Source organism: Babylonia areolata, chromosome 17 (genome assembly GCF_041734735.1).
Source record: "Babylonia areolata isolate BAREFJ2019XMU chromosome 17, ASM4173473v1, whole genome shotgun sequence".
Taxonomy (NCBI): domain Eukaryota; kingdom Metazoa; phylum Mollusca; class Gastropoda; order Neogastropoda; family Buccinidae; genus Babylonia; species Babylonia areolata.
This window is the reverse complement of record NC_134892.1, coordinates 19723291-19744932: the sequence shown is the minus strand read 5'-3', so window position 1 is coordinate 19744932 and position 21642 is coordinate 19723291. Positions and strand designations below refer to the sequence as shown.

General features: G+C 44.1%; 1 protein-coding gene across 1 annotated transcript in view; it reads right to left on the bottom strand.

Annotated features, from left to right (window-relative positions):
- The window catches only part of LOC143291729 (GTPase IMAP family member 4-like), a 31407-nt gene extending 11338 nt beyond the window's left edge, over window positions 1-20069 (bottom strand). Inside the window, exons 1-2 of the mRNA XM_076601781.1 lie at window positions 19947-20069; window positions 12779-12839 (exon numbers count right to left, since the gene is read on the bottom strand). Of these exons, the coding sequence (XP_076457896.1) occupies window positions 12779-12785 (7 nt within the window). The 5' untranslated portion in view covers window positions 12786-12839; window positions 19947-20069. The remainder of the gene's footprint in view (window positions 1-12778; window positions 12840-19946) is intronic.
- Between the last annotated feature and the right edge of the window lie 1573 nt (window positions 20070-21642).

The window sequence follows — 21642 nt, the reverse complement described above, 5'->3', positions numbered from 1 at the left end:
GAGTTCAGAAAGATACTTGGGGCCAGATCCGTTGACTGCAGAAAAGGTCAGAGTGGATAGCTTATAGTCTATTCGATCAGAAACAGGCAACCAGTGGAGAGACTGAAGGAGAGGAGAAACATGGTCAAATTTAGAAGCTCTGCAAATGAGTCTGGCAGCGTTATTCTGAATTCGTTGGAGTCTGTCTAACAGATATTTGGGAAGGCCGGCCAAAAGAGAGTTGCAGTAATCCAATCTTGAGAGAACCAGAGAGCATACAAGTGTCTTGGTTGCATCGGTTGAGAGATAGTGGCGGATAGAGCTGATTCTACGCAGTTCCAAATAGGCAACTTTACAGATATTCGAAATGTGCTGTTGGAAGGAAAGAGACTGGTCCAGGATTACACCAAGACTGCGAACAGAGGGAGAAAGTGAAACAGGTGTGCTATTGATCAGAACAGAGTCAGGAAAGGAAGGATGTTGACGAAACTTCTTTGGACAGGTTATCATAAATTCAATCTTATCATCATTTAATTGCAGCTTGTTGAGAGTCATCCAGTCCTTTAGGCCAGCAATGCACTCCTGTGTTTGAGTCACCAGTGCATCAAATTCAGCTACGGAAGCCGACTGATAAAAGTTGCGTGTCATCAGCAAAGCTCTCATGCGACATCGCACGATGACTGATGACATCCGACACAGGAGCCGCATACAGCACGAAAAGAACAGGACCTAGGACGGACCCTTGTGGGACACCATATTTCAAGGCAAATACTCTAGAGTATCTACCATTTACACACACTTTCTGTGTACGATCTGACAGGTAAGACGTGATCCAAGCTAGTGCAGTGTCACGAATATCAAAGGAAGTATTAAGTCTGTTAAAGAGGATAGAGTGGTCGATAGTGTCAAAAGCTGCTGACAAATCTAAGAGAGCGAGAACAGGTATCTTATCCTCATCAAATCCCGAAAGCAAATCATTCACTATTCTAAGAAGGGCTGTTTCGCAACTATGACCACGTCTATAAGCTGACTGGTGGGAATTAAGTAAACCATTCTGTTCCAGATGAGCTAAGAGGTGAGACAATATGATCTTTTCTAGCAGTTTTGATAAAAATGACAGATTAGAGACAGGTCGATAATTTTTCAAACAGTTATGATCCAAAGATGGTTTCTTGATGAGTGGACGTACAACAGCAGATTTGAAGCTTTCAGGGAAACAACCAGACAGTAAGGAAGAATTGATGACATGAGTAATATGTGGCAGTAGAACATCAATACATTCAACCAACAAAGAAGACGGGACAGGGTCAAGCTCACAGGATTTCGGACAAGCGCTCAGACACACTTTCCTCACAAAATCTTCAGTAACCGGTTGGAAACAATGTAAAACAGGACCACTGTACACGCGTTCTTGAACGGGTGAAGAAGGAGACACAACAGAGTCAAGCTTCTCACGAATGCATGATATTTTGCCGGTGAAGAAGTCAGAAAACTTTTGAGGGAGTTCCTGCACCGAAAATGTAGGGAGAGGAGTGTTTTTCATTTTACCTAGTAGATTGTTCGTAGCGTTGAAAAGCTGTTTGGCTGTGGTGCATGCAAGGATTTTAGATGAGTAGAACTTTGACTTTGCCCTGTCAACAATGTTTGTTACACTATTCCTGGCTGTCTGAAAAATGTCCCTACTGACGGTCAAACTAGTGGCACGCCAGTGCCTCTCAGCTCTCCTTCTCTCCCGCTTGGTCTCCAACAGCTCTGGTCCCACGGTGTTGTACCAAGGCGACGGGGGACGATTGGAGATCAGGCGCCGAGTTGATGGGCGTGCCTGTCGAGTGCAGCGCGTAGGACAGTGGATAGCTGGTCAGCAGTCGGCTCAACAGGGATATTAGTCAGCAGGTCAGCTTTAAATAAGTCTAAGTCAATTGAGGTCAGTGTGCGCACCTCCCTATACACACGGGGCGTGGGAGGTTTGGTGAGGTTCAGATGACACGTCACACTGTGATGGTCGGAGGACAGGGTGTGATCGACGGTGGTAGACTTCAGGAGGCAGTCCTCATTTCTGTGCAACACCCAATCGACGATGTGACCGCGATTGTGTGTAGGCTCGGTTACAGACTGGTTAAGATCGAACAAACTGACAATTTCAAGTAATTTAGAGGTATAAAACTGTGTGGGTGAATCAAAATGAAAATTAAAGTCACCGACAATAAGTAGGGAGCCTGGTAAACTGTTAGCGTATTCTAAGAAGTCCGGAAACTGTTCTATGAACATCGTGTCAGAAAGTTTATTTTTCTTGTTTGGTGGCGGACGGTAGAGGCAGAACACATTGAGGTGGGAATGTGGCAGCGACAGTGAAAGCTGGGCCAGTTCAAAGGAGGCATGGTTGAAGGGGAAGGCAGTTGTATACGTTGTGTGTGGGGAGCAGCCTGTCTGACACAACGAAGGCGATTCCTCCCCCCGCAAGTTGTAACACGAGGGAAGGAGGTGGTAGTGTAGCCAGGGGGAGCGAGATCTCGACACTTAGCTCCATCACCAGTACTGCGAAGCCAAGTTTCTGTGATACACAGGATGTCGAGGCTGATTGAAAGCAGATGTTCGTTGATCGCTGAGCGTTTGAGGCGAGGACCAACTGACTGGGCGTTGAACAGACCAAGAGAAATGTGAGCTGAGCGGTGGGAGGGAAAGCAGGACAGAGGTACACGAATATGGTTATTAAAGTTGATGCATTTAACAGTATGGTCAGTGGAAGTTACACGGCCAGTACCACACACAACAGCTATCTTCCTCTGCTTGCGACGTCCTGCACGATGAGTGCGAACACGGGGGAGGTGACAACCTATACCCACACCTCTGATGGCGTCGATGACAGAAGGGTCAAGTGCTGCAGGAGGCACGGACAGGAGCATCAAGCGAGGGCCTGTGATAGAGGTCAGCTTCAGGAACACGCGCGTGCGAAAGGGGATGGTGAAGAAATGGCGTGCTCTGACAAGCAAGAATACTTGCCAGGTTACACAGAAAACATGTCCAAATAACTTGAAGTTCCGGTGGCAGAATCGCACAAAACAAGCACCAGTGTATACTCCACTCCATCATAAAGCACATACACAACTTTTACGTCAACGCACAATCACATTCCAACACAACTGACAAAAGAAATGAGAGCTAGGACTATGCTGCCTGTCAGGCGTAGCCCTTGCTTCACTACACTTATATAATTATTATAATAATATAAACATGATCAGTTAACGGTAGATACCAAGTGGACTTTGATTCAAACATTCAGAAATATTTTGAAGCACTAAATGATTATTCAAAACATCTCCTGAGGACAGATATGTGTTTGGTGGAAACTGGTCAGATATTTTTGGAAAGATCAGTTGTGTTGTTATTGGACACTAGGCGAGTGTGTGATAGACATTTACTTCTTCTTTTTCACAAGCAGAAACATAAATATGATGCTCTTCAGTGGTATCAGCACCACAGCTACCGCTGCTGACAAGAGAGGGAAGGAGAGAAAGAAGGAGAGGGAAGGAGAGAGAGAGGGAAGGAGGTAGGGAGAGGGAAGGAGAGAAAGAGGGAGAGAGAGGGAGGGAGGTAGAGAGAGGGAGAGGGAAGGAGAGAGACAGGGAGAGAGATGGAGGGAGGTAGAGAGAGAGAGAGAGAGGGGGAGAGAGAGAGAGAGAGAGAGACGAATACCAAATGACAACATAGACTCACATTGTTTACACACAAAGTGAGTCTACAAATCGACGCAAACAAGTGAGAGAGATTTCATGCAGAGGTTCACAAAGTGACGGTATCTATGTGAGGTGGGAGGGAGGAGGGGGTGGAGTGGAGGGGAGGGAGGGGGGGTGGAGAAGGGGGGGGGGAGGAGGCAGAGTTTCAACTTCAACTTCACGATTGGGTGGGGCTTTCATTCTTTTTTTTAAATTTTTTTTTTATTTATTTTTTTTATTATTTTTTTTCGGGGGTTGGGTGGGCGGGGGGGGGGGGGGGGGGGGGGATGACAGTGCTGGTAAACAAGCTGACGTGCGTTGACGGGGCGGAGAGGGTGGACGGTGATGGGGCTTGTCGGGTGTGTGTTGTTGGGGTAGAATAACAACCACCCAGTCACACACACACACACACACACACACACACACACACACTTTTGCGGAACGGAAAGGTAGCGGCAGATGTAGATGGGGGGACATGGGTTTCAGGGGTTGTCGGAAAAATAATATAAACAATTAAAAGCACTGACACTTTCGCATGCACGCACGAACTCCCCCTCCCACCCACCCCCCGACCCCCTACACACACACACACACACACACACACACACACATCGGAATGTCAATGGTATGCCGTTGCCAACACTTTTCCCCTCCCAGTGTTAAGTGCAATGGTACCCTTGGCCTGAACACAACACATTCATTCATTCATTCATTCCCTCTCTGTCGCCGCCTTTGTCTCTCTGTGCCTCTGTGTGTGTGTGTGTGTGTGTGTGTGTGTGTGTGTGTGTGTGTGTGTGTGTGTGTGTGTGTTATGTTTACCATGCTTATGCCTTTTCTGAAGTATACTATTCGCACACTATGACTTTAAGTAGCATTGTGTAGTGCATGCAATGACATATAAAATGTAGTTTTGTGTAGTGTAGACCCTGTTTCCGGGCGGGGACTGGATGAAAAAAAAGCGTGCCAGTGTTTATCTATTATCCTCGATAATAAAGAATTTGTCTTGTCTCTCTCTCCATCTCTCTCTCTGTCTATGTCTGTCTGTCTGTCTGTCTGTCTCCCCAGTCTACACAACGTACGATCCAGTCGACGCCACACAACACACACACACACACACACACACACACACACACCACACACACACACACACACCACACACACACACACACACACACACACACACACACACACACAGAGGACGACTGTGGAATGTGTTGTAGGAATGACAGAGGTAGGTGGACGTGGGTGTGATGGGGGTATGAAGCGAAAAGGGTGGGTGTGATGGGGGGTGGGGGTGGGGTATGAAGCGAAAAGGGTGGGTCGCGTTTTTCAGCTCAAGGCTAAAAGAAGGCGGAAAGACCTCTCTCTCTCTCTTTCTCTGCCCCACTAACTCTCTCTCACTGAGCTGAATGGGACGATTGAGCTCTCTCTCTCTCTCTGTCTCTCTCTCCACCACCTCCCTTTCTACCACCTCTCTCTCACCCCCACCACCACTCTCTCTCTCTCTCTCTCTCTCTCTCTTCCATCTCTGTCTACCACCACTCTCTCTCTGTCTCTCCACTCTCTCTCTCTCTCCACTCTCTCGCTCTCTCTGCCACCTCTCTCTCTCTCCCACCACTCCCCCGCCCTCTCTCTCTCACCACACCCCCCTCTCTCTACCATTCCTATCTCTCTATACTAGCATCTCCCTCTCTATCTCTCTATATAAACCACCTCTCTCTCTCCCCCATCACCACTCTCTCTCCACCTCTCTCTCTACCACACGCACAGGCTCATGGAAAGAGACACAGAGGTAGATGCAGAGATAGACAGAGAGAATGTGAGCCGGAGAGGGATGGAGACAGATAGAGGGAGAGAGACAGACAGAGACTGAGAGAGGGAGAGAGACAGACAGAGACTGAGAGAGAGAGACAGACAGAGACTGAGAGAGAGAGACAGACAGACAGACAGAGACTGAGAGAGAGAGACAGACAGACAGAGACTGAGAGAGAGAGACAGACAGACAGAGAAGCAAGAGGTAGAGAGAGAAATTGAGAGACAAAGAAAGAAACTGACAGACGAAGAGCGAGGCAGTGTGACAGCGCAACAGACAGCGAGACAGAAAGACAGACAGACAGACAGAGACAGTGAGAGACAGGAGAGAGAAACACACACACACACACACACACACACACACACGCACGCACGCACACACACACACACACACACACACACACACACACACACGAGACAGACAGACAGACTGACAGACAGATAGACAGACAGAGACAGTGAAAAAGAGACAATGGAGAGGACACACACACACACACACATACCAGAGAGAGAGAGACACACATACACACACAGACACATACTACACACACACACACACACACACACACACACACACACACACACACACACACACACAGTCAGTCAGACAGGCAAAACTGGAGCGAGGAGTTTGCTCAGTGCGGAAAAAAATTTTTTTTTAATCCTACAGCAAAGGAAAGGATTCGTTATCCTTTAGCAAAAGTCTACAGAAATATCCGCTTCGACTGAATCGAAACAAATTCACTTGCAGAGAATAATAAAAAAAAATAAATAAATAAAAAAAAAGGGAGGGGGTGGGGGGTTGAGGTGGTGCACTATGTGACGGACGTACGCGCTGTTCCTGGGGAGACGGAGCAACCCGAATAATACAATACAAATAATTATAATACAATCTAACACGCAGGCTCCAATTCAATGTCTGCCGACACCAGATACACTTGAGAAAAGGAAGCGGTCACAAGTGCTGCGGCCAGTGCTCTGCCAGTCTGTCAGTGGACTCGCAGTGGAAACAATGGCAACTCAACAAACACAGCCACTGGAGATTTGGCGTGTATTGAACAATGCACAGACACCCCCGCCCCCCCCCCCTTCCCCCCCCCCCCCCCACACACACACACACATACGAGAGACAGACAGACAGAGAGACAGACGAAGACAAAGACAGTGTCAGAGAGCAACAGACAACGAGACACACACACACACACACACACACACACAGAGTCAACTGTTCGGAAAAAAAAGAAAAAGAAAAAATTATCTCTCCTAACACACCATCCTTTCTACTACTTCTTCTTCCACTACTGCTACTACTGCTGCTGCTGCTGCTGCTGCTGCTACGTCTACTCTACTACTACTACTACTACTACTACTACTATTAGTACTCTCTCTCTCTCCCTCTGTGTGTGTGTGTGTGTGTGTGTGTGTGTGTGTGTGCGCGCGCGCGCTTGTGTGTGTGTGTGTGTGTGTGTGTGTGTGTGTGTGTGTGTGTGTGTGTGCGTGTATGTTGTAGTTGCAACAGCAGCTGTTGCGGCTGCCACAACCACCACCACCACTTCTACTACTACTACTATTGCAACAACTGCTACTACTGCTGCTGTTGCTGTTGCTGTTGACAGTAGCAGCTGTCAGACTGGTAGATGGGTTGCTGCTGTAAGATGCTGCAGTACAAACAGCGTCACATTGTGTAACAAGAGAGGCAAGGCCTTCAAGACTCACTTGTGATAAATTAAGTCCCCTAGCATTAATTACAGAGTAATTTCCCTTTTTTACACTCTGCACCAAAACGTTTGCAAAATAAATAAAAATTCCATGCTTAGCAAAAGAAGTTCCTGTTTGAACAAAAAATGATAATAATGACTCCTCTTGTTGTTGTGTCAGAATAAGAGGTCAAAGTGCCAAGTTTAGAGAATACAAAAAATATAAATATAACAGTAAATGCAGTTTGCATATAATTAGGCTTCTTTTTCTTTCTTTTTTTTTTGGTGCCCATCCCAGAGGTGCAATATTGTTTTAAACAAGATGACTGGAAAGAACTGAATTTTTCCTATTTTCATGCCAAATTTGGTGTCAACTGACAAAGTATTTGCAGAGAAAATGTCAATGTTAAAGTTTCTCCTCTCCTTCAGTCTCTCCACTGGTTGCCTGTTTCTGATCGAATAGACTATAAGCTATCCACTCTGACCTTTTCTGCAGTCAACGGATCTGGCCCCAAGTATCTTTCTGAACTCATCCATATCTATACCCCGTCTCGCCAGCTCCGTTCTTCCTCTGATACTCGACTTCTCAGGATACCTCACGTCAGAAGTAAGACCTATGGACACAGATCGTTTTCTTTTCAATCGCCAAAGACGTGGAACAAGCTCCCTGATAACCTCCGTCACTCTGATTCCCTCGCATCTTTTAAATCTCGTCTCAAAACTCACCTTTTCCCTCAGCAATAAGTTCAATTGTGGCAGGTCCACAACTACATGCATGTATATGAATGTGTATTGTGTGTGCGTGTGTTTATGTAAGTTTGTGCCTGCCTATGTGTGCGTATTTGTTAGGGTAGCTGTTAGATACACATGTATGTTAAAATGTATGTATGCAGTGTGTGTGTGTGTGTGCGTGCGTGCGTGTGTGTGTGCGCGTACGTGCGTACGTGTGTGTGTGTGTGTGTGTGTGGTCACATTTTGGTGTGTGTATGTAACATAGATATAATGTTTTATGTTATCAAAAGCGTTTTTGTAAAGCACCTAGAGCAGATTTCTGGATAGTGTGCTATATAAGTATCCATTATTATTATTATTATTATTACCACGGACACACAGACACACGGACACACACACACACACACACACACACACACACACACACAGACAACCAAACACCGGATTAAAACATAGACTCGCTTTGTTTACACAAGTGAGTCAAAAAGCACAACTGACCACAGACGGTGGTACTAATGGGGGACACGGCAGTGCAAAAGAGACCAGAATGATGATTTTTCATGATTTGGGTTTTTGATGGATTTTCATTTTTGAACATCTCTTCTATCATATGCATAAGTTTTCCCACTGTAAAGATGTCTTTAACAATGAAAAAATTGCCAATAAAGATTTCTTGCTGAATCAGGGAAGTGTTTATTTTGTTCAATTTCGACGCAAGTCGTCAAGTTCCTGGCCTTGACAACACACCTTGGACTTGCTCAATAATGAGTAAACCTACAACCATGAGACTTTGCATGATTGTTTTATAACACGTTATTGAATTTTTTCATGAGTATGTATGAAAATATTCTCTGGGTTTTAATTCATAGCGGTTCCAATCGTTTTACCCATTGTAAATTTTGTGGATTTCGCTATTTGGAGATCGGCAGCATACGCGTTTCGCGGTTAGGGGGTCCATTCAAAAGTAAACATGTATCAGGTATCTTATTCTATAAATGGTAGACACTTAAGTGAGCTATCTTCGTCCCGATGGCTTGGTTAAAAGGCATCGTGTTTCCATTTAAGTCTGACATTGTTGGCAGCGGAAGCTGATGATGAGTTATGATAAGAAAAACAACATGTCAAAAAACAAACAGTAGTACAAAGAAAAATGCAATGTATTTAAGCAACACACTGAAGAGGCAAGGCGAACTGTCTTCAGACCGTGTTTCAAAGTTTGCTGTTGTCTTTTTTGTGGTTTGTTTTCTTTTTTGTTATGTTTTTGTGAATCTTTGTGTACTATGTGCTATTAGCGTTGACGGCAACTTTCATACAGCGCATTAAATGACGCTGTATCGCAATGAGAGATGGTAATTGTCAGGGTTAGTAAAATGAATGAATAAATCAATAAGAATGATAAAGAAAATGGCAAATGAAGCACTGCACTCTAAGCTACCACAAGAAAGACCAAAAAACGACACACACAACACAACCTACCTACACAAGAAAGAATACAACTGAACACACACACAAAAGTAGGTAAAACATTGTTCAGTTTATGCACTCCACGCACAATTGTTAATGCAGAGGAACAGGACAGCGTCTTTTCAATGGTTTCCTTCTGACTCACTGATCGGTCACAAATATCAAACGCAGAGAATCAGCAGACAGTCATTTCACAGGTCTGTGTTCAGCGATCAAGCACAATTATTTAGTTGTTTGTTTGGGTTTTTTTTAATGAGATCAATCAGTCTATATTTCCGTTTTGAATGTTCATTAATTTTGATGCCCGCAGCTAGGTCATCAATGGCAGAAAAAAATCACACACACACACACACACACACACACAGAGAGAGAGAGAGAGAGAGAGAGAGAGAGAGAGAGAGAGAAATAACAACAACAACAACAACAACAACACACACACACACACACACACACACACACACACACACACACACACATATTGTGTAGACAGACAGATAGAGCAAATGTATCGAGAGAGAGATAGAGAGAGTGAGAGAAAGAGCGAGCAAATGTATCGAGAGAGAGAGTGAGAGAGAGAGAAACAGAGAGACACTGACAAAGAGAGAGCAAATGTATCGAGAGAGAGAGAGTGTGAGAGAGAGAGAGAGCAAATGTATCGAGAGAGAGAGAGAGAGTGAGAGAGAGAGCAAATGTATCGAGAGAGTGAGTGAGAGAGGGAGAGAGACAGAGACAGACAGACAGACAGACACAGACACAGACAGAGCAAATCTATCGAGACAGAGAGAGAGACAGACACAGACACAGACAGAGCAAAACATGTGTATCACATCACGGACAATTACTTGAAATGATTTGAGACAGCCCCGGAGAGAGATAGGGGAAGAGAGAGAGAGAGACAGACAGACAGACAGACGGAGACAGAGATAGAGACAGAGACAGAGAGGCACTGAGACACACAGAGAGACACAGAGACAGACAGACAGACAGAGACAGACAGAGAGACAGACAGAGGCAGGGTGTTGGTTCAAACGGAGATTAGAAAAGAGAGATAAACCACTCGCGGCAGGCCCCTTCTTACTGTCTATAACAGTGCTGAAGCCGTTTTGGGGCACACACGCAGTGCGGAAGGGTGGGGGTAAATCACCCTCTCCTTCCCCACCTGAAGGAAACTGGTCGGTTCGACGGTTCAGCTGCAGTAAAGCGAAAGTTAAGTTACGCCTGGAATTTCGCACGTGTAGTAAGATTCGCTGTATACAATGAAAACCGATTCATTTTTGCTTTGGTTTTTAGCACGTTTGCATCTGCTTGAATGTAGATAATATAAAAAGAAAATAAAGCAGCTCCCCCCACCATCAACTCCCCCCCACCCACCCCCCCCACCCCACCCCCCCCCCCCCCCCACCCCCCCAGCGCAATGTTGCACATGAGAGAGACAGTTATAAATTATTGAACTGCGTTTTCGTAACGCTACTTTTTCTTCACACTTTCTGGTTTACATCACCATTTCTTCAAAAAAAAAAAATATATATATATATATCAAAACATAAAACACATATTCAGCTCTCTCTTCTAACATCTGTCTATACATACATACATGAATACATACATACATAATTTCATATAGATCTATCAGTATGTAAATCTAAATCTATCTATATGTACATAATCATATATATAATTCATATATATACGAACGCTTCATGTTGCCCGAGCAGACCGTTGTATTGTGCTCTATCTCTCTCTCTAAGTCTCTGTCTCTGTCTCTCTCTCTCGGGAGTTTTACATGGCTGTTAAAAGCATCTACGATTCTGTACTTGTATGTGTTCGTGACAAAGGTATTTATTCAGACTTTTTTCAGTGTCCAAGAGGGGTTAAACAAGGTTGTATGCCAAGCACACAGCTGTTTTCCTTTTTCATCGGTGAATTGGCAGTGGAGTTATCAAAGAAGGGGAGACATGGAATACAAATGATACCTGGCGCAACAGATTTGCTCTTAATGCTATTTGCTGATGATGTTGTTCTCTTGTCTGACACACCCATCGGGTTACAAAATCAATTAAATGCCCTTAAGCAAGAAACAGACAGCTACAACAAACAGTGAATCTCGTTAAGACCAATATTATAGTTTTCCGCAATGGAGGTCATCTTTCGACTCGTGAAAAATGGTGCTGTGGTGATAGGGAAATAAAAGTAACCAATACATATAAATATTTAGGAATGTTATTCACAACAAAATTGAGTTTGACATCTGCGTGGGATGAAGCAAACAGAAAAGGGAAAAAAGTTGTAATCCAAATTATAAAATCACTCAGGAGACTGCGTTCGACTGACGCTTTCCTTTCGTTTGGGCGGGGCAAAGGCAGCTCATGAATAATGAATGCCTGCCGCGGCGCAGGCTGCCTGGCTTCAGCAATTTCTGCAAGTGGTTTATCTCTCTTTTCTAATCTCCGGTTCAAAGCGTGGCTTCATTTCTGAGGAAGCACAACCCTGCACTTGGCGATCAATTAGGAGGCACATCGGGCCAAACCGCTGCACATTCGCACACTGCACGGATTTTCCAGAAACACGAATACTTTATCCGTTTGCTTTTTTTTTTTGGATAAGAGAGGTGGTCGTTGACAGTGAGTGGGAGAGAGAGAGAGAGAGAGAGCGGGGCGGAATGGAGAGAGACGTGAAGGAGATCGATAGATGGGGAGAAAGAGAGAGACAGAGACAGAGAGAGAGACACAGACAGATAGAGAGAGAGACAAAGAAAAAAAAGGGAGAGAGAGAGAACTCAGAACTCAAAACGTTGTTTTTTTTCTGTTTTTTGTTTTTTAATTATTCAAGGAATAAGATTTTTGGCACAGCCTTTTCTTCCAATCTGTCCCTGAGAGAGAGAGAGAGAGAGAGAGAGAGAGAGAGAGAGAGAGAGAGAGAGAGAGAGAGAGCGACAGACAGACAGAGACAGAGAGAAATGCAGGCTCACACACACACACACACACACACACACACACTCACACACACACTTGAAATCGATCAACTGCAACGCACCCCCCCCTCCCCCCGCCCCCACTTTTTTGTCTTACATCATATCACTTTTAATGAAAAGACGTGAAATCGATCAGCAATAGCGCCCATCCCCCCACCCCCCATACCCCCACGGATACACAAACACACAAATTTAGAAGAAGAAGGGGGAAAAAAAAAACAGACAGAAAGTAAGCGACAGCAAAAAACAAAACATACACGCAGACAGACAAATCCAATGGCAGGGCTAGCCAGCAAGCAGACAGACAGATAGACAGACAGGCAGCCCAGGCAGACAGACAGACAGGCAGGCAGACAGACAGACAGACAGACAGACAGGCGATGCTTGGCAATTCATCCATTACACCTCACCTGCCATGCCTCTCCAGTGATATTAAATCCTTCGTCTGTTCCGGATTTGCAGTGAACCCACCTGCAATGGTTAAACAGCGTTAATGAAGGAAGCAAGGAAGGAAGGAAGCGGTTTTTTAATGTCCCATGTCATGTACACTGGTGATTGTAGTCACTCTAGTCAAAGTATCAATTCTCAGATTTGAATGTTGTATGACAGTCAGTCGTGTCCGATTATGACTACCAAAACGGAAGAGGAGGCATCTGCTGTCCCGACTATCTGGGCAGGAATTTGAGTATAGTAGAGAGTGTCTTGCCCAAGTTACATCCCCGCTCTCTCGACCTTTTTTTTTAATTATTTTTTTGTTTTTGCTTTTTGACATTAAGCGTTGGAGTTGTTCCCAAAGTCTAAACAGCCCCCAAGGCTGCAGCACTAAAAGCCAGTGCAATCTTGCTCCCGAATTTCAGAGCTATAGTTCCCTCACAAAAAGCTGCACATGACTTCCCATTGCAGCTGAGAAATCAATGATCATACAGGTTTCGCTTTGTTGTTGGCTCAGCTGTAAACTTATGTCAATCAGGAATGCAAGCCGAATGTAAGGCCTGAATGTCATCATCTGTCGAAAGTTCTGTCACACGTATTGGTGATTGTCTTAGACATCTAGTTTAAGTGTTGAGATGAGTACCCAATGGCAGCCGTCAGTCGGCTCTTCCCAAGTAGGCAGCCTGTTGTGCAAATGACCCCAGGTTTGAAAAGCGCTTAGAGCTTGGTCTCCGACCGAGGATAGGCGCTGTATAAGTATCCATATCGAATATCAAATGCTGTCGTTTAAAACTGCATAAACAGAGAGATGGGAGAGGCTTGAGAAGTGTATGGGGAGTTGTGAGAAACAAGACAGTATAATGTCATGGCGGAATCAGATATGTATGTTTGAAATAAACAGAAGAAAAAAACAATAAATGAATAAATAAAAGCCAACAAGTTAGTGGACTCAGTGAAAGAGGAAATTGTTAGTTTAAAAAAGAGAAACATCTGATAATGAATGCAAAATAAAAGCGTTCCCAATGAGTAGGAAAAACGCAGAGAAGTCAGAGTTTGTCTCAAGGAGGCGTCACTGTGTTTGGGCAAATCCATACACGCTACACCACATCTGCTAGGCAGATTCCTGACAGCAGCATAACCCAGCGCGCTTGTCAGGCCTTGAGTGCATGCTTAAATATATTTGTGTACCTATCAGAGTGGATTTCTTTTTACATAATTTCGCCAGAAGGACAACACTTTTGTTGCCATGGGTTCTTTTCCAGTGCGCCAAGTGCGCGTTTCACACGGGACCTCGGTTTATCGTCTAATCCGAGACTGGACGCTGAGTCTGATTTTCCAGTCAAAAATGGGAGAAAGGGCGAGAGCGGGATTCGAACCCATACTCTCACGGACTCTCTGTATTGGCAGCTGAGCGTCTTAACCATTCTGCCACCTCCCTCAGACAGGAGTACAGGAAATCAAAGCAAACCAAAGCAAAAAAGAGAGCAAAGCAAAGGAGTGGGGCTGATATGAAGTGTATCAAGTGTGTTGCAGGTATCATCTGGTTTGCTGCTGTTGTGTTCAGAAATAAAAGAGAGAGCGAGATGGGAGAGAGAAGTGAGAGAGAGAGACAGACAGAGAAGAAAGACAGAGAGACAGACTGAGAGAGAAAAGAGAGAGACAGACAGACAGACAGACAGAGAGAGAAGAAACACACGGAGAGAAGGCCGTTCAGACTCATGTGTGATGACGTGTGTGTGTGTGTGTGTGTGTGTGTGTGTGTGTGTGTGCATGCGTGCGTACGTGTGCGCGCGCCTGTGTGTGTGTGTGTGTGTGTGTGCGCGCGCACACACACGCGCGCGTGTATATATATATATATATATATATATATATATATATATATATATATATGTGTGTGTGTGTGTGTGTGTGTAATTTGGGGAGGAGTTTTCAAAAGTCATTCGGATGAGACGATAAACCGAGGTCCCGTGTGCAGCACGCACTTAGCGCACGTAAAAGAACCCACGGCAACAAAAGGGTTGTCCCTGGCAAAATTCTGTAGAAAAATCCACGTCAATAGGAAAAACAAATAAAACTGCACGCAGGAAAAATAACACAAAAAAAAAAGAAAGAAAAAAAAAGAAAAAAAAAAGGGTGGCGCTGTAGTATAGCGACGCGCTCTCCCTGGGGAGAGCAGCCCGAATTTCACACAGAGAAATCTGTTGTGATAAAAAAGAAATACAAAATACAAACGTCGAAGGCTGTGATTGTTATCTCCGTGAAAAAGGAGTCTCCATGTTTCGGTTCTTTTCTGACAAAAAGAGGGCCTCCAAATATCGTTTTTTTTCTGACAAAGAGACGGCCTCCAAATATCGGTTCTTTTCTGACAAAGAGACGGCCTCCAAATATCGGTTCATTTCTGACAAAGAGACGGCCTCCAAATATCGGTTCTTTTCTGACAAAAAGAGGGCCTCCAAATATCGGTTCTTTTCTGACAAAGAAACGGCCTCCAAATATCGGTTCTTTTCTGACAAAGAGACGGCCTCCAAATATCGGTTTTTTTCTGACAAAGACAGGGCCTCCAAATATCGGTTCTTTTCTGACAAAGAGAGGGCCTCCAAATATCGGTTCTTTTCTGACAAAGAGACGGCCTCCAAATATCGGTTCTTTTCTGACAAAGAGAGGGCCTCCAAATATCGGTTCTTTTCTGACAAAGAGCGGGTGGCCAAGTCATCGGCTCATTTCTGAAAACAAAAACCCGCCACGCGCGTGTCTAGACACCCGGCGGCAGAAACGCAGGTGTGAATATAGGTCAACAGCCGTGGAGCAGACAGACAGGCTGGTTAGTGGTGATGTGTGTGGAATGCAGTCACGGCTGATGTACGAAAGCATCGAAATGCTGATTACGAATTAAAAAAGGGAGAAGGTGGGTAGAAGGGGGATGGCAGCAGTTGTCTTGTGTGTAGGACAAGTCTATGTGTATGGCTTGGAATATTTAATATTTAACTCTGATGTGATTGTGAAATCAAACACACACGCGCGCACACATGTACGCACGCACACACATACACATACACGCGCGCACACATGTACGCACGCACACACATACACATACACGCGCACAAATAAAACCCCGTTTAGAGGTAACCATACATTAAAAATGTTACAACGAAATGTACATGTGTATGAAATCAGACATAAATGTAGGTATGTATACGTATGTATGTTTGTTCATTTATTTTTCTCTTTTATCTGGTTTTGATTCGTTTTTTGCTCTTTTTTTCGGGGATGGAGGGGATATTTTTTGTTTTGTTTTTGTTTGCTTGATTTTTTTTTTGCCATGCGAGGCACTAATGTTAAAAAAAAGGGAAAAAAAAAGATTGTGCTCCGTGAGGTGTATGCAACTGAGGCCACACACACACACACACACAAACACACACACACACACCCGCGCGCGCGCGCGCACACGCACAGAGTATCGTTTCGGCGGCACAATGCCAGATGCGCCAGCCACTGCACCGACTCCGGAAGCGTATTCCTCAGAAATTGCTGGCGTAGACTTCTTCTTCTTCTTCCTCTTCCTCCTCCTCTACGTTCTTGAGCTGCAACTCCCACGTTCACTTGGGTATGTTTACGAGTGGGCTTTTACGTGTATGACCGGTTCTACCCCGCCATGTAGGCAGCCATATTCTGTTCTCGGGGATGCACGCGTAGACAAACTGTTGAGTGGAATGACGGTGGCGGCCCAGTGGTTATGATGCGCCTATCGACTGACAAGGATGCGCGTGTTCACGTGGTTCGAGTCCCGGGCTGGGATTTTCACTCATATCCACCCCCCTGCCCCCAATCCCCTCCCTATAGACCTTTAATAAGGCCAGACACTACAGTCAAATAACGACTTTTTTTCTCTCCAACAATCTCTCTCTCTCTCTTTGTCCACTAGGTGTATCATCACTTGTGGATCACAGAAAAAGTTATCTTAGATTTCTGTGAATACCCGTTGTAATGGAAACAAATCAAAATGGCCGCCAAACAATGTCTCAAAGAAATCGGGTTTGTGGTCACATGTGGTGCATGCAAACATTTTGTGTTATGTGGACTTGATAAACAATGACATTATCTTCATTGTCACGTGAGATTGTGTTGATTCTTCAATTATTGTATTTTTCATGAATTTTTTAAATTTTGAGTATTGCGAAATCCTCAAAATTTACAATGGGTAAAACGATTGGGACCGCTATGAATTAAAACCCAGAGAATATTTTCACACATACTCACGACAAAACTTCAACAACATGTTATAAAACAATTACACAAAGTCTCATGGATGTAGGCTTACTCATCATTGAGCAAGTCCAAGGTGTGTTGTCAAGGCCAGAAACTTGACGACTTGCGACGAAATTGAACAAAATAAACACTTCGGTCTTTATTGGCAATTTTTTCATTGTTAAAGATATCTTTACAATTGAACAACTTGTGCATATAATAGAAGAGATGTTCAAGAATGAAAATCCATCAAAAACCCAAATCATGAAAAATCATCATTTTGGTCTCTTTTGCCCTTCCCCCCCGCCCCCCCCCCCCCCCCCCCCCCCCTTAAGTGGTTGGTCTGGCTGTTTGTCTTTTCGGATGAGACGATATACCCGAGGTCCCGTGTGTAGCGCTCGTAAACGCAAAAAGAATTTGAATTTGAATAAATATTATTTTATGAGGGTAATACTAAGGAAAATAATGGGGGTTTTTTTTCATGCTGCTCTCGAATGGGAAACAGTAACATAAACAAAGGGGGAATCATCATACCAATACAGCATGCATATTATAGTCATGGATACGTGAATGGTAATTTGAAATTTACAACACTAAATAGAGGAGAATAAGAGGCGAGAGATATAAGGGGACAGATAGAGAGAGAAAGGGAGAGAGAGCGCAAAATAAAAATAAAAATTCGCATAGGTCAAGATAATGATCAATCAATGAATAAAATGAATTAAATGATTTTACAAAAAATAAATAAAAAGAAAGAAATTACGTAAAAACAAACAAACACTGAAACAAACAAAAAACACAAAAATGGGGCTAAAATAAGCATGCACATGTTATATAAAAAAAAGAGAAACAAACAAGTAATAAAGATAACGCCATTTAAATAGTTGTGGGAGCAAGAAAGAGAGAGAGAGACTAGAGAGAATTGAATTGAATTGAATAAATTTCATTTTCTGAAAAATATGCCCTTTTTTTCACCCAGCCCTCGAAGAGAGAGAGAGAGAGAGAGAGAGAGAGAGAGAGAGAGAGAGAGAGAGAGTTGAAATGAATCGAATTGAACTGAATAAATTTCATTTTCTGAGGGTAATAGTAAGCAAAATATTGCTTTTTTTCCATCCAGCCCTCGAAGAGAGAGAGACAGATGGATAGATTGAGAGAGAAAGAGAGAGACAGAGAGAGAGACAGACAGACAGAGAGAGAGAGAGAGAGAGAGAGAGAGAGAGAGAATAGACCCTTGCAGAAAAAAAAGGAAGAAAAAGAATGTTCAGTGGGTGGCGCTGTGGTGTGGCGACGCATTCTCCGCGGAATAGGAACGCGAAGATCAGACTGAGAAATCAGTTGTGACAAAGGAAAACAACAACAAAAACACACAAAAACAACAGATTACCACAACACAGTGCAGTGTGAGTTCAGCCCTACTGATGTAGCAGCCGACTGTACCTTCCCCCCCCCCCCCCCCCCTGCCCCCCGCCCGTGAATTAGATCCCCGTGGGTCGAATCAGCCTAATCACTATCACACCAAGTCTATGATGAACTGTTCACTGTGAGTAACAAAACATAATCATCCTAATCACTATCACACCAAGTCTGTGATGAACTGTTCACTGTGAGTAACAAAACATAATCATCCTAATCACTGTAACACCAAGTCTGTGGTGAACTGTTCACTGTGAGTAACAAAACATAATCATCCTAATCACTATCACACCAAGTCTGTGGTGAACTGTTCACTCTGAGTAACAAAACATAATCATCCTAATCACTATCACACCAAGTCTATGATGAACTGTTCACTCTGAGTAACAAAACATAATCATCCTAATCACTATCACACCAAGTCTGTGATGAACTGTTCACTCTGAGTAACAAAACATAATCATCCTAATCACTATCACACCCAGTCTGTGATGAACTGTTCACTCTGAGTAACAAAACATAATCATCCTAATCACTATCACACCAAGTCTGTGATGAACTGTTCACTCTGAGTAACAAAACATAATCATCCTAATCACTATCACACCAAGTCTGTGATGAACTGTTCACTCTGATAACAAAACATAATCATCCTAATCACTATCACACCAAGTCTGTGATGAACTGTTCACTCTGAGTAACAAAACATAATCATCCTAATCACTATCACACCAAGTCTGTGGTGAACTGTTCACTCTGAGTAACAAAACATAATCATCCTAATCACTATCACACCAAGTCTGTGATGAATTGTTCACTCTGATAACAAAACATAATCATCCTAATCACTATCACACCAAGTCTGTGGTGAACTCTTCACTCTGATGACGAAACACAATCATCAGGCAAATCTGAAGGCAAATTATCGTCGCCGCCGACAATACATTCCGCACTAGGATGAGAGGGGGAGGGGGGGGAGGGGGAGGGGTGTAGGGGCAGTAAAGCCTGCGTAAAACGAAACTCTTTCCTCTAACCACAGGTTGACGAAACCCGAAGAAAGGGGGATTATTTCCAACAGGGGAGAGAAAGAGACAGCCGGAGAGAGACAGACAGACAGAGAGAGTGAGGGGCAAGGTCGATCTCCACTGGCCACAACTGACCCAAGAAGATATTCAATGCTAGCCAGAACTGGCCAGCGAGTTGTGGGTTGGGTTTCGCCAAGGGCTGTTGAACCAGAAAAGTGCAAACGGAGAGAGAGAGACAGAGAGAGAGAGAGAGAGACAGAGAGAGAGACAGAGAGAGAGAGAGAGGCGATCCGATGATGTATGCTTGACCCGCTTCCCAGTTCCATTAGTCTCAATGGTCTGTCTCAGTCGAAATCAAGAAACAAAAGCTCAGCTTCACACGAAACAGTTAATAATCAAACATCACACAAAACAGGACTACCATTCAACAACAACGAAAGCACAAAATAAAGTCTTTGCCTACCGTCTCAGTAGAAGTTGTTTCCCGAAGTTGCTGCCGAGATTATTGTTGTGTTCACAGAGCAGAGGCCACCATCTTGTTGTGCGTGTACGAGGCGTTCACGTGTGTGTGTTCCGCGCCCTGTAACCCCGCCCCCTTTTCGCCAGAAATGGTCATGAGGGGGCGGAGCCACGCTCCGATAGGCGTTTCCACTGAAGGGAGCAGCGCGAAGAGTTCAGAGGTCAGGCCTCTCTCTCTCTCTCTCTCTCTCTCTCTCTCTCAAAACACGATTGGTACGGCTTGTGTGTGTGTGTGTGTGTGTGTGTGTGTGTTTGATTCTACACACTACCAACACCACAGCTCTCTCTCTCTCTGTCTGTCTCTCTTAAAACACGATTGCTATGGATTTGTGTGTGTGTGTGGGTGTGTGCGCGCACGTGCGCGCGCGCGCGCGCGTGTGTGTGTGTGAGTGTGTGTGCGTGCATTTGTGCGGGAGTGTGTATATGCGCGCGCACACGTGCACCTTTCTACACGCTTCTAACACATCTCTCTCTCTCTCTCTCTCTCTCTCCTAACAACACTTTTTCTGTCTAAGCAACTCCCCCCCCCCCTTCTCTCTCTCTCAGTCAATGACCAACGCACACTCCCTTTATGTCTCTAAACTCACAAATCTCTCTCTCTCTCTCTCTCTCTCTCTCTCTCTCTCACTCTCTCTCTCTCTGTGTCTCAAAACACAATTCTCTCTCTCTCTCTCTCTCCCTCTCTCAAAACAACACGCTTACCAACGGTGAGAATTAATTTCGATTCGAGCAAGAGACTGTGTTGATTTTAGTGGGGTTTTGATTTGTTTGTTTGTTTAAGGTATACCCCCAGGCCCTTCTACACTGCACCTGACGAAGCCCACCTTTGTTGATTTTCCAGATTAGATTGCCACCACTACACGGCCGTTCGAGCTACACACAGTATGTCGCAAACAGTGTTCATAAGGCCACCACACCCCAAACCTTGCAGACTGGATGATCTTCCGCCAGCTTATCTGAACAACTCTCTCTCTCTCTCTCTCTGCGTTTGAGCTTTGTTTCTGCTTGTAAAGATCTTGCTAGCAGGGCCAAAAATGTCTTATTGTGTGTTATAAAAAGATTATCTTCGTTAAATAACACTTCTCTACAATTGTTTTTGAAAAACAACCCGTCATGCAATATGGTTCTGAATTATGGGGTCTGCATAAAGCCGCGTTGGAATGTGAATCTGTGCACTTGTTTGCGTTGAAGAAATTTCTAGGCGTAGATCTGCGTACACCTAATGATCTTGTTTATGGTGAAACAAATAGACATCCGATATATATTAACTCTGCTATACAGTGTATACGTTATTGGCTGAAGTTGTTACAAATGGAAGATTATAAAATACCTTATAGAGCTTACAAAATGTTGTATGAGTTAGATATTAGGGGAAAGAGAAATTGGGTCACAGATGTACGTATTTGTTTATTTAGATATGGATTTGGTGATGTATGGTTGAATCAAGGTGTTGGTAGTATAAATCAGTTTGTAAGACTTTTCCGGCAACGCTTGATTGATTGTAGATGGCAGGACTGGAATTACCATATTCAAAACAGTGAAAGATTTAGCTTCTATAGAACTTTTGGACATACGCATGATGTTAAACAGTACTTGGTATGTAACATGGACATGTATTTGAAGTATGTAACAACAAGATT